This window comes from Pan troglodytes, chromosome 21, assembly GCF_028858775.2.
Source record: "Pan troglodytes isolate AG18354 chromosome 21, NHGRI_mPanTro3-v2.0_pri, whole genome shotgun sequence".
NCBI lineage: Eukaryota > Metazoa > Chordata > Mammalia > Primates > Hominidae > Pan > Pan troglodytes.
The window spans coordinates 41,760,135-41,773,305 of record NC_072419.2 but is presented as its reverse complement, the minus strand read 5'-3'; the positions used below and the strand labels follow the sequence as shown (position 1 = coordinate 41,773,305).

Genomic DNA, 13,171 nt, shown 5'->3' with positions numbered 1-13,171 from the left:
GTGGAGCTTAAGGTCTCCCTGACACTTCCCATTGCAGCCCAGTGTCTCTAGAGGGACAGCTCCCACAGTAATGCAGCTGCAATGAGTAAGATGTAAAAGCTCATAGGCTTTCATACAGGAATTCCACTTTAGGAAGTAAAAGCACCACGTCAAGGTTAATAGAAAAATTTTAAAAAAGAAAAAATATGTAAGCAGCTATCCAAGGTTAACAGAAAAAAATTTTAATATAAGGATAAAAGTACCATGATCTGGGTGGTTGTTACACCTTAAGATATTGAATCTGTCTCTTAAAGATTTTAAGTGCACCACATCATAAAGACGTATGCATGAGATTGTTCAATGGTAAAAATCTGGAACCAGCCAGAATGCCCACTGATACATTAAATAAATTGAATAAATCACGATACACCCATTCTATGGAATATTAGGCCACTTTTCAAAAGAATGAGGTAGATTTACTCCTTTAGGTATACTAAGAATGTATTTTTAAGGGGGAAAAGATGCAAAGTAATGTGCATTCCATCATTCCATTTTTTAATTAAAAATTGGGCTGGGCACAATGGCTCATACCTGTAATCACAGCACTTTGGGAGACCGAGGAGGATCACATGAGGCCAGGAGTCTAAGACCAGCCTGGGCAACACAGCAAGACCCCACTCTACAAAAACTTTAAAAACTACATCTGTAACCCTAGCACTTCAGGAGGCCGAGCCAGGAAGCATCACTTGAGTTCAGGAGTTTGAGACCAGCCTGGTCAACATGGTGAAACCCCATCTCTACTAAAAATACAAAAATTAGCCAGGCGTGGTAGTGTGCTCCTGTAAACCCAGCTACTCGTGAGTCCGAGGCAGGAGAATCGCTTGAACCCGGGAGGCAGAGGTTGCAGTGAGCCGAGATCATGCCATTGCATTCCAGCCTGGGCGACAGAGTGAGATTCTGTCTCCAAAAATAAAAATAAAAATAAAAAAATTAGCCAGGTGTGGTGGCATGCGTCTATAGTCTCAGCTACCTGGGAGGCTGGGGTTGAGCCCAGGAGAGTTTGAAACTGCAGTTGTTACCAGGTTACCTGCAGTTGTTACCAGGATAGAGTTGTCCAGGTTCTTGGCGTGTTGAACAAAACGCATAAAGTAACAGAAGGGCAACGAAAGACAAACAGCAACAGAAGAACGGAATAACAAAAGCATAGATTTATTGAAGACAATGCAGAGCGGCAGCGGGTTAGAGCAAGCTGCTCAAGAGCCTCCTCAATCAGGGTTTGTATTAAGCTAAAGGGACCTGGCAACACCCCTAGGTGCCCTTTAGAAGCCTCCAATTGGCTACACCTATGAAGGATTGGCCTGCGACCAAATCAGAGGCTGAAGTGGAGACTTGGCCCACAGCCAATCAGAGGCTGAAGTGGAGATTTGGCCCCACGGTCAATCGGAGGCGGAAGTGGAAACTTCTGTCTTGTTATCATAGGATTGAAGATGTGGCCTGTATGCTGCCTAGAACTGGCTGCACCCCTTCATTTCTTATGTCTTAACCCCCGGTTACCCTGATTCCCTGTTCTCCTGCCTCATAGTGAGCTGTGATCACACCACTGCACTACAGCCTGGGCGACAGAGCGAGTCTCTCTTTCTGTCTTTGTGTGTGTGTGTGTGTATATATATATATAAAATATATAAAAAATATATATTTTATATATATATAAAATATATAAAATGTTATATATATAATATATAACATGTTATATATATAATATATAACATGTTATATATAATATATATAACATGTTATATATTATATATATAACATGTTATATATTATATATAACATGTTATATATATAATATATAACATGTTATATATATTATATATATTATATATATTATATATTATATATATTATATATATTATATATATAACATGTTATATATATAATATATATAACATGTTATATAAATTATATATATAACATGTTATATATATAATTTATATAACATGTTATATATATTATATATATAGTGGGAGGATCACAAGGTCAGGAGTTTGAGACCAGCCTGACCAGCATAGTGAAACCTTGTCTATACTAAAAATACAAAAAATTAGCCAGGCATGGTGGCACGCACTTGTAGTCCCAGCTACTTGGGAGGCTGAGGCAGGAGAATGGCTTGAACCTGGCAGGCAGAGGTTGCAGTGAGCTGAGATTGCATCACTGCACTCCAGCCTGGGCGACAGAGGGAGACTCCATCTCAAAAAAAAAAAAAAAAATAGCTAGCATTTATCAAGCCACTACTATGTGGCAAATATGGTGGTAAACTCTTTTTTTTTTTTTTTGAGACAGACTCTCATTCTGTTACCCAGGCTGGAGTGCAGTTGTGCAATCTCAGTTCACTGCAACCTCCACCTCCCCAGTTCAAGCGATTCTCATGCCTCAGCCTCCCAAGTAGTGGGATTACAGGCATCCACCACCACACCCGGCTAATTTTTTATATTTTTGGTAGAAATGGGGTTTCACCATGTTGGCCAGGTTGGTCTCGAACTCTGACCTCAAATGATCTGCCTGCTTTGGCCTCCCAAAGTGCTGGGATTACAGCCATGAGCCACCGCACCTGCCCTGTTGTAAACTCTTTTATCTTCACCTATATCATGTCAGTTCATCTTCACAACAACCTTCAGCCGGGCACAGTGGTACACACCTATAGTTCCAGCTACTTGGGAGACTGAGGCAGGAGAGGGAGGATCACTTAAGCCCAGGAGTTTGAGACCAGCCTGGGCAATATAGCAAGACCCTGTCTCTAAAAACAAAACAACAACAAAAACAACAACCTTAGATGCTAACTGCTATTATTATCCCTGATTAAAAGCTTTGAGTGGCTAATAAGCTAATATCTAAACTCCAGTCTGTTTTATTTCAAAGTGCATAGCTCAAATCATTCAATGACTTAAGATCAAAACTTTGATAAGAGGTGGCACAGGGGACCATGGGAGTCTGTAAGAGAAAGTGACTAACATGCTGGGTTAGGGAATGCTTCCATAAAAAGGAAGAGGAGGGACCCTGGAGTTGGGTGACTGTGGCAGCCTGACCGCAGCTCACCAAGGAAGGAGCAAAGACAAGGAGAAACTAATACTAACTGAACATGGACAATATGCCCATTGCTGTAATCCATTTCACCCTCAAAACAACGTGGGAGTTAGGTGCTTTTTTTTTTTTTTTTTGAGACAGAGTTTCGCTCTGTCACTCAAGCTAGAGTGCAGTGGCGTAATCTTGGCTCACTGCAACGTCCGCCTCCCAGGTTCAAGCAATTCTCCTGCCTCAGCCTCCTGAGTAGCTGGGATTACAGGTGCACACCACCATGCCCAGCTAATTTTTGTATTTTTTGTAGAGATGGGGTTTTGCCACGTTGGCCAGGCTGGTTTCTAACTCCTGGCCTCAGGCAATCCACCTGCCTCAGCCTCCAAAAGTGCTGGTATTACAGGCATGAGCCAGCGCATGCGCAGCCTAGGTGCTACTTCAAGTCTCATTTTATAGATGAGGAAGCCAAGAGGTGAACTGACTTTCCCAAGATGGCAGGCGCACGCCTGTAATCCCAGCTACTCAGGAGGCTGAGGCAGGAGAATCACTTGAACCTGGGAGGTGGAGGTTGCAGTGAGCCGAGATTGCGCCACTGCACATCAGCCTCGGCGACAGAGCAAGACTCCATAGCCAAAAAAAAAAAAAAAAAGTCAAAGTACATTTCAAAGAATTTCTAGAAATGAAAAATAGTCATTTAAGTTTTAAAACCAGTAGAAGGGCTAAACAACCAATTAGGCACAGTTAAAGAGAGAAATATTGGCCGGGTGCAGTGGCTCACACCTGTAATCCCAGCACTTTGGGAGGCCAAGGCAGGTGGATCACCTGAAGTCAGGAGTTTGAGACCAGCCTGGCCAACATGGTGAAACCCCGTCTCTACTAAAAATACAAAAATTAGCCAGGCATGGTGATGAACGTCTGTAATACCAGCTACTTGAACCTGTAAGGTGGAGGTTGCAGTGAGCTGAGATGGGGCCACTGTACTCCAGCCTGGGCAACAGAGTGAGAACTCCATCTCAAAAAAAAAAAAAAAAGAGAGAGAGAGAAATATTGAACAGAAAGATGGAGCTGAAAAAGATTACCCATAATGTAATATAGAGAAATAAAATCATAGATGTAAAAGAGAGATTCAGATACTTGAAGGATAGAAAGAAAAACAATCCAACATTTGCCTAATAGGAGTTTCCTGATAGGAGGAAATACTGAGAATAAGGGAGAGGCAATGTTTGAAAGAAATGGCTGAGAATTACCCAAAATTGATGAAAGGCAAGAGTTCTCATATTTAGGAAGCCTGAATGTACTGTAACAGGATAAATGAACATATATTCATACCTAAACACCAGAACAGCAAAAGCAAAGAAATGTTAAGATCTGGAAAAAATGGGTAGTGGGGATATGAATGTCATGTAATTGATTCTAGTCTTATTCAATGTATTATTCACTAGAGTATGCTTGGAGTGATGAATGTGTTCTGAGACTAGATAGTGATGATGGTTGCACATTAAAAAAATGGATAAAATGCAATGAGAACACATGGACACAGGGAGGGGAACAACACACACTGGGGCCTGCCTGGTGGGCAGGCTAGTGGGAGGGAGCGCATCAGGATAGCTAATGCAGGCAGGGCTTAATGCCTACGTGATGGGTTGATAGGTGCAGCAAACCACCATGGCACACATTTACCTATGTAACAAACCTGCACATGTATCTCGGAACTTTCTTTCTTTTTTTTTTTTTCTGAGACGGAGTCTGTCACCAGGCTGGAGTGCAGTGCCTCGATTTCAGCTCACTGCAACTTCCGCCTCCTGGGTTCAAGCGATTCTCCTGCCTCAGCCTCCTGAGTAGCTGGGATTACAGGCATGCGCCACTATGCCCAACTAATTTTTGTATTTTTAGTAGAGATGGGGTTTCACCATGTTGGCCAGGATGGTCTCAATCCCTTGACCTTGTGATCCCCCTGTCTTGGCCTCCCAAAGTGTTGGGATTACAGGCGTGAGCCACTGCTCCTGGCCTGTATCCTGGAACTTAAAATAAAATTTTATATATATTATATAAAATAAAAAAATATATATATATACAAACACACACACACATATATATATATATATATATATATATATTTTTTTTTTTTTTTTTTTAAGACAGAGTCTCATTCCATTGCCCAGGCTGGAGTACAGTGGTGCGATCTCGGGTCACTGCAACCTCTGCCTCCTGGGTTCAAGCAATTCTCCTGCCTCAGCCTCCCAAGTAGCTGGGATTACAGGCACTCCGCCACGCCTGGCTAATTTTTGTATTTTAGTAGAGACAGGGTTTCACCGTATTGCCCAAGCTGGTCTTGAACTCTTGAGCTCAGGCAATCCGCCTGCCTCAGCCTCCCAAAGTGCTAGGATTACAGGCATAAGCCACCACACCTGGCCAAAATATTTTTTTAAATGGTTAAAATGGTAAATTTTATGAGTTTACAAAAATTTTAAAAATTATACCAGTTGGCCAGGCACAGTGGCTCATACCTGTAATCCCAGCACTTTGGGAGGCCAAGGCAGGCAGATGACAAGGTCAAGAGATCGAGATCATCCTGGTCAACATGGTGAAACCCTGTCTCTACTCAAAATACAAAAATTAGCTGGGCGTGCTGGCTCGGACCTGTAGTCCCAGCTACTTGGGAGGCTGAGGCAGGAGCATCTCTTGAACCCAGGAAGCAGAGGTTGCAGTGAGCTGAGATCATGCCACTGCACTCTAGCCTGGCAAAAGAGCAAGGCTCCGTCTCAAAAAAGAAAAAAAAAATTATAGCAGTTGATGTAAATGAAATAGCAATAAAACTTGTTATACATCTTTTCCTAAATGATTTTTTTTTCTTTGAGACAAGGGCTCACTCTATCACTCAGGCTGGAGTGCAGTGGTGCAATCACATATCACTGAAGCCTTGACTTCCTGGGCTCAAGTATTCCCTACCTCAGTCTCCTCCTGAGTAGCTGGGACCACAATGGCCAATTTTAATATTTTTTATAGAGATAGGGTCTCCCTACGTTGCCCAGGCTGGTAGATAATTTTTAAAACCTTTTTATTTTGAAACAACCATAAGCACACAAGAAATTGTAAAAATAGTACAGAAAATTCCCATGTACCCATCATCCATTTTCCCATTTTATTCTTTATTTTTGCTTTATTTTTTTTTTAGAGACAGAGTCTTGCTCTGTCACACAGGCTGGAGTGCAGTGCTGCTATCATAACTCACTGCAGCCTTTAACTCCTGGACTCAAGTGATCCTCCCACCAGAACCTCCCAAGTAGCTAGGAATAAAGGCGCACACCACCAAGCCCAGCTAATTGTGTGTGTGTGTGTGTGTGTGTGTGTAGAGAAGGGGTCTTGCTGTGTTGCCCAGGCTGGTCTCAAACTCCTGGCTTCAAGCTTCAAACCCCACCTTGGCCTCCCAAAGTGCTGGGATTACAGGCAAGAGCCACTGTGCCTGGCCTTCATTTTCTCTTAATGGTAGTGTCTTACCATATAGTACATATAGTAATTTTTCTTTTTCTTTTTTTGAGACAGAGTTTCACTCTTTTTGCCCAGCTAAAATCACATTCAGTGGCGCGATCTCGGCTCACCGCAACCTCTGCCTCCCGGGTTCAAGCAATTTTCCTGCCTCAGCCTCCCGAGTAGCTGGAATTACAGGCATGCACCACCACGCTTGGCTAATTTTGTATTTTTAATAGAGACAGGGTTTCTCCATGTTGGTCAGGCTGGTCTCGAACTCCTGACCTCAGGTGATCTGCCCACCTTGCCTCCCAAAATGCTGGGATTACAGGTGTGGGCCACCGCGCCCAGCCCATATGGTACTTTTTCAAAACCTGGAACTTGACGTTGGTATGATATAATTAACTAGCCTACAGACCTTACTCAGATTTTTGGGTGAATTGATTTAAAAGCTATACAATATCCAGTGCAGCTTTCCACTAGTTAAGATGAAGAATTTTACTGTTCTTATCCCATTGAATAAAATGTTTTGATTTTTTTAAAAAACCAAAATGTTCTGTTTTTTTCTTAAACTTTAAAAACAACTCAAACATTTTCATTTTTTTACTATCTTTACAAGACTACAATTGAATTAAGGGGGTGGCAGTGGAGATGAAGAAGATGACTTAGAAATAGAAACGAATTAAAAAATGGATTTGAGGCCAGGCTCAGTGGCTTATGCCTGTAATCTCAGCACTTTGAAAGGCCGAGGAGGGTGGATAACTTGAGCTGAGTTCGAGACAGGGCTGGCACGGTAAACCCCATCTCTACTTAAAAAAAAAATCAGCAAGGCTCGGTGGCTCACGCCTGTAATTCCAGCACTTTGGGAGGCCGAGGTGGGCAGATTGCTTGAGACCAGGAGATGGAGACCAGCCTAGCCAACACAGTGAAACCCCGTTTCTACCAAAAAAATACAAAAATGAGCCAGGTGTGGTGTTGTGCGCCTGTAGTCCCAGCTACCTGGGAGGCTAAGGCGTGAGAATCACTTGAACCTGGGAGGTAGAGGTTGCAGTGAGCCAAGATTGTGCCACTGCACTCCAGCCTGGGCGACAGAGCGAGACTCTGTTTCAAAAATAAATTAAATAAATAAATAAGCCTAGCGTGGTGGCACACTTCTGTAGTCCCAGCATCTTGGCAAGCTGAGGTGAAAGGATTGCTTGAACCTTGGAGCAGAGGCTACAGTGGGCTAAGATTGTGCCACTGCACTCCTGCCTGGGTGACAGAGTGAGACTTTGTCCTAAAAAAAAAAAAAAAAAAAGAATTTGGGTATCATAGGAGTAGGAGGAATTAATAATACATGAGTTTTGGTTTCAATAACTGGGTACATGGTGGAACCATTTATTGAGATAGAGAAGTTTTGAAGCTGGGTGCAGTGGCTCACGCCTGTAATCCCAGTACTTTGGGAGGCCGAGGTGGGCAGATTACCTGAGGTCGGGAGTTCGAGATCAGCCTGGCCAACATGGTGGAATCCCGTTTGTACTAAAAATACAAAAAATTAGCCGGGCTTGGTGGCACGCACCTGTAATCCCAGCTACTCGGGAGGCAGAGGCAGGAGAATTGCTTGAACCCCGGAGGAGGCAGAAGTTGCAGTGAGCTGAGATTGCGCCACTGCACTCCAGCCTGGGTGACAGAGCAAGACTCTGTCTCAAACAAAACAAAAGAGACAGAGAAGTTTTGGGAAGGGTTGGTTTACAGGGAAAATCCTGGGTTCAGTCTCAGGCTTATTCAGGTGAGATGTCTCTGAGCTATCTAAGTGGCAATTCAGTAGGCTGTTGGATATGGGGTCTAGAGACTACAAGAGAGGATTGAGTTGATGTCACACAACTCCAGAGAGGGCATCACACACAAGTATATTTAAAGTTCCGGGCTGGGGTGGGGTGCAGTGGCTCATGCCTGTAATCCCAACACTTTGGGAGGCCGAGGCGGGCGGATCACCTGAGGTCAGAAGTTCGAGATCAATCTGACCAACATGGGGAAACCCCGTCTCTACTAAAAATACAAAAAAAATTAGCCAGGCGTGGTGGCGGGCACCTGTAATCCCAGATACTTGGGAAACCGAGGCAAGAGAATCACTTAAACCAGTGAGGTAGAGGGTGCAGTGAGCCGAGATCGTGCCTCTGCACTCCAGCTGGGGCGACAAGAGTGAAACTCCGTCTCAAAATAATAATAATAATAATAATAATTTAAAAATAAAGTTCCCGGCTGGGCATGGTGGTTCACGCCTGTAATTCCAGCACTTTGGGAGGCTGAGGTGGGCGGATCACTTGAGGTCAGGAGTTTGAGACCAGCCTGGCCAATATGGCGAAACCCTGTCTCCACTAAAAATATAAAAATTAGCCAGGTGTGGTGGCGCATGCCTGTAGTCCCAGCTACTTGGGAGGCTGAGGCATGAGAATCGCTTGAACCAGGCAGGCGGAAGTTGCAGTGAGCCAAGATCACGCCACTGCACTCCAGCCTGGACGACAGAGCAAAAACTCCATCTCAAAAAAAAAAAAAAAATGTTCCCTCTCAACCCCTGTTTATTTATCCCATAAATATTTATTAAATGATTCTAAGTCTTAGAGCTGCAGAGGTGAAGAAGAGAGACTAGGTCAGCCCCTGTCCTCATGAATCTTACATCCAGTGGAGGTCATTTCGGTGTCAGAGAAAGGGTTGGGTGGTGGCTTTTTTCAGGCAGGCTAAAGGAGGGAGGTCACAATGTGTACTTTGTGATGAGATCTATGATATAACTGGGATGACAGCAAGGCCCCCACTGAGGTATTCCTTCCCCTCTCAGGACTAGCCACATGCTGTCTCTCTGCCCTGGCCTCTTCCACCACATGCCCAGTCAGAGACCGTTTTGAGGGTGAGCAAATGGACTGTGAGGCAGGAGAGGAGGGGTTGGAAGGAGGTGGAGGGTGGTGGGATGGGGAGTTGTGGAGGCCGACAGGACAGAGGGAAGCTGGTGCTGTCTGTGGCCTCAGCCCCTCATCCTTACAGGTAGAGAAGCCAGTCTACGGCCCACCACGGGAGCCACCGCCTGGGCCAGACATGAAGCGCCGGCAGATTTTTGTCCTGTGGGTCTTTTGGGTGCTCATCCTCTGGCTGATGACCCCCTATCTGGATCTGACACCTGAATCAGCACCCCAGGAAAAACGAATATACTTGGTACCATGGCGTTGTGACTGCCCTTGGTTCAGTTCCGGGAAGTGTGGCTGCCCTTCTGAGACCCTCAACTGCTCCTCCTGCCACCACACAGCCGACGAATGGAACTGGCTTGATGTGTGCTCCAGGAAGACTATGGGGTACCTGATGAGGACAACAGAGTCTATGACCTCTGACACTGTGCTCTGGTGGTTGGTCAGTGGTCAACACTGGGCCCGGCCATATCCCCCATGCTTCCCGGGCCTCACCCATCTCCCACTTTCCGCCCAAATCCCTGCCCTTGGCCCTGTCTTCACAGCCTCTGGATGGAGATCTCACCCACCCAGCTCTGTTTTCTCTCCCCTGGGCCCAGCCCCCAATCTCCCTCTTGCTGTTTCCAGGGCATGAACTCAGGGAGCGAGCTTGGGAAATTGTGGAGGAAGCTGTTTAAAGGGATTCCCAGGCTCTCGGTGAGCCATTTTGATTTCTATTGTGGGACTTGTGTGCTGTTGGGGCGCCCACAGATCCCGCAGGGCTCCAGCCTTGGCAACGACATCGACCAATACCCCGTGGTTTTCAGGTGGGTGCTGGGGAGAGGGTGGGAGCAGGAAGGCCAGGCCTGCCCCACAGTTCCATCAGTTTCTGCTCCCCTTCCCAAGATGAAGCGGGCCCCAAGTCCAGGGCTTTGAGATGGACGTGGGGAACCAAACCACACACAATGCTTCATCTATCCCAGGAATGCCAGCGACCAGGGCTCCTGGATGCAGCTGGAGATGCTACTGCGGAAGCTCTCTGACCTGGTGTGGACTTCAGATGCTCTAAGTGATGAGGTGATGGAGGAGGTGTCCCCAGACATTCTCTGTGTGGGGGTGAGGGGAGGTCACTGCAGGGAATAACAGCAGGGGCTGTGGGAAGACCCTCTATTGGCTTACTGGGGACACTTGCAGGACTTTCCCAGGTCTTGTGGCCCAAACTCCCCCACCTCCAATTCTTTCTCAGATTTTGGAAGATGGTCTGGTTCCCTAGTGGAGTGGAAGATAGCAAAGACACGGTGAGGGGGAATAGGAAAAGGGGTAGGATGTGGCTGTGGGTTGCTGTGGGAAGGGCCCCAGGTCAGTTCCCTCCCCCTTCCTCCCCAGGTGCAACCAGGACAACTGGCTGTCTTACCAGGGTCAGGGTCATCCCTGGGGCCCAAGGCTTTGTTCTGTGTCTTGCACAACTGTGCCCAGGCAGGAAAGATTCTTGTATCTTCTTCTCTTAAAATTCCTGCTCCTCAATGCCTTCAGCATGGAGTCTAAAGTTTTCTGCCTGGCTTTCAAGACTCTACATGTAGGCCAAGCGTGGTGGCTCATGCCTGTATCCCAACACTTTGGGAGGCTGAGGCGGGTGGATCATGAGGTCAGGAGTTCGAGACCAGCCTGGCCAATATGGTCAAACTCCATCTCTACTAAAAATACAAAAAATAGCCAGGCATGGTGGTAGCCTCATCTCTACTAAAAATACAAAAAATAGCCAGGCATGCCTGTAGTCCCAGCTACTCGGGAGGCTGAGGTAGAAGAATCGCTTGAACCCGGGAGGCAGAGGTTGCAGTTAGCCGAGATTGCGCCACTGCACTCCAGCCTGGTGACAGAGCGAGACTCCATCTCAAAAAAAAAAAAGACTCTACATGTTCTGACTCCTCCCCTTGCCTCCTGTCTCCCAGGCTCCCATAATGGGCTCTTAGAATTCCCCAGACACATGAGCTGCCCCATGCCTTCTCACGCACCATTCTGTTTGCCTGGAATGTCCTTCTTTTATGTCCTGGGGGGTTCCCCTCTCTTCCTCCAATATCATGAGGAAAAGCGAGTTGACATTCTCTTTTTTGGGATCCTCAGTGACTCTAGGAGAGTGTCCAGAGTCTGTTTCCTGGAGGTGAGCCCCAGTCTCCTCCCAGCTCCCAGGGACAACCTGTCATCCTAGATGCTGAGTGAAGGGAGGCAGGGGTGAGGACAGGAGTCTGCCTGCTGACGCACATGTCCCTCTCTTATACACTAGGTCACCCTCTTTGGATTTGGATCAGAATAGCAAGGAAAGTGTTTCTATCACTGGAAGGAGGATAATCAGACCAAGGGCTCCAAGGAAATACTGCCCATGTCTAGTGCAGGAGCAGAAATCGAAGTCATCCATCAGCTAGCATGTGGACAAGCTCACTATTCACACAAGCTCAGCCTAGCTGAGTCCATACAAGTCCTATTTCTGGGTGGGTAAAGGGCAGGAGGAAATTGTAAGATCAGTCTGGTACTGAATAAAATCCTGGCCTGATTGTCTTACCTGCAACCACAGTGTCTGGGAGGGATGGGCCAGACGTGCCTTCCAGATCTCAAGGGCAATATTTGAGTTGATTTCTTTGCCTAGTGCCCTGGATCATGTAGGAGGTATAAGTTTAGATTCAATTTCATGCCAAGTGCAAACCCAGACTTTGAGTTGTTGGGGGAGGCTCTTTACCCACTTCGATAAAAGAAGTAAACCTCCTTGTTTCACCCATGCCGGAGGGTGAGGGTTGTTTTTTGTTTTTTGTTTTTTTGCCCAGCTTTTCACAGAAGGTTTAGCATTTTGAGGTTCCCAGTTTTTTTAGGTGCCTCAGTTCCAATTCGCTTTTTTTTTTTTTTTTTTTTTTTTTTGAGACAAGAGCTTGCTGTGTTACCCAGGCTGGAATGGAGTGGCACAATCATAGTTTATTGCAGCCTCAACCTCCTGGGCTCAAGGGATCCTCCCACCTAAGCCCCCTGAGTAGCTGGGACTACAAATGCATGTCACCACACCCAGTTAATTTTAATTTTTGTTTTTGTAGAAAGGGGGTCTTGCCATGTTGGCCAGGATGGCCTTGAACTCCTAGGCTCAAGCAATCCTACTGCCGTGGCCTCCCAAAGTGCTGGGATTACAGGTGTGAGTCACTGTGCCTAGCCCTTACCATGTCACTTCTGCAGCATTCCATTGGTCAGATCAAGTCATAAAGTGATCCAAGATCCAAGAAGTGGGGAAATGAACTGCTCTTCCTAATGGAAAGAGCTGAAAAGAATCTGCTATAATGAGACTACCACATTGTCAAGGGCCCCATTGTGTTGGCAGCAGTGGTGGCATTCCAGGTGGGCCATTCCTGGGGTAGTCTTTGGCCATGTTTTGCATCTCATGATAGACTGAGCCTGGTTCTCTAGCTTTTGCATCATCCTGTAAACTACTAAATATTTAGCCAGCGAATTGTTTTTCTCTGAAGTTTACCAGTCTGTTGACCAAGACCAAGAATCCAACTGCTACAGTTAACAAAGAATAAAAAATCAGACTTTTGGCTGGGCGCAGTGGCTCACACCCAGCATGTTGCGAGGCTGAGGCAGGAGGACTGCTTGTGCCTGGAAAATTTCTGCATAATTCACCCCTTAATTTGCATGTAGTTAAAAGTGGGTATAAATAGGATTGCAGAGCTGCTGCTGAGCTGCTAACTCTGGGCACA

The 13,171-nt window shown here is 45.9% G+C and overlaps 1 protein-coding gene across 2 annotated transcripts; it reads left to right on the top strand.

The window, feature by feature from the left end:
- Window positions 1-1,164: 1,164 nt before the first annotated feature.
- Window positions 1,165-11,993, top strand: C20H20orf173 (chromosome 20 C20orf173 homolog). 2 transcript variants are annotated; one of them, XM_016937779.3, is made up of 7 exons: window positions 1,165-1,253; window positions 9,338-9,406; window positions 9,541-9,900; window positions 10,086-10,264; window positions 10,421-10,514; window positions 10,684-10,735; window positions 11,719-11,993. In XM_016937779.3, the coding sequence occupies exons 3-6, from the start codon at window positions 9,592-9,594 to the stop codon at window positions 10,708-10,710; spliced, it is 609 nt and encodes a 202-aa protein (XP_016793268.1). In that variant the 5' UTR covers window positions 1,165-1,253; window positions 9,338-9,406; window positions 9,541-9,591; the 3' UTR covers window positions 10,711-10,735; window positions 11,719-11,993. The 2 variants fall into 2 exon arrangements, with proteins under 2 accessions (XP_016793268.1, XP_009435379.1); XM_009437104.4 differs by having other exon boundaries at window positions 9,525-9,900.
- The last annotated feature ends 1,178 nt before the right edge of the window (window positions 11,994-13,171 follow it).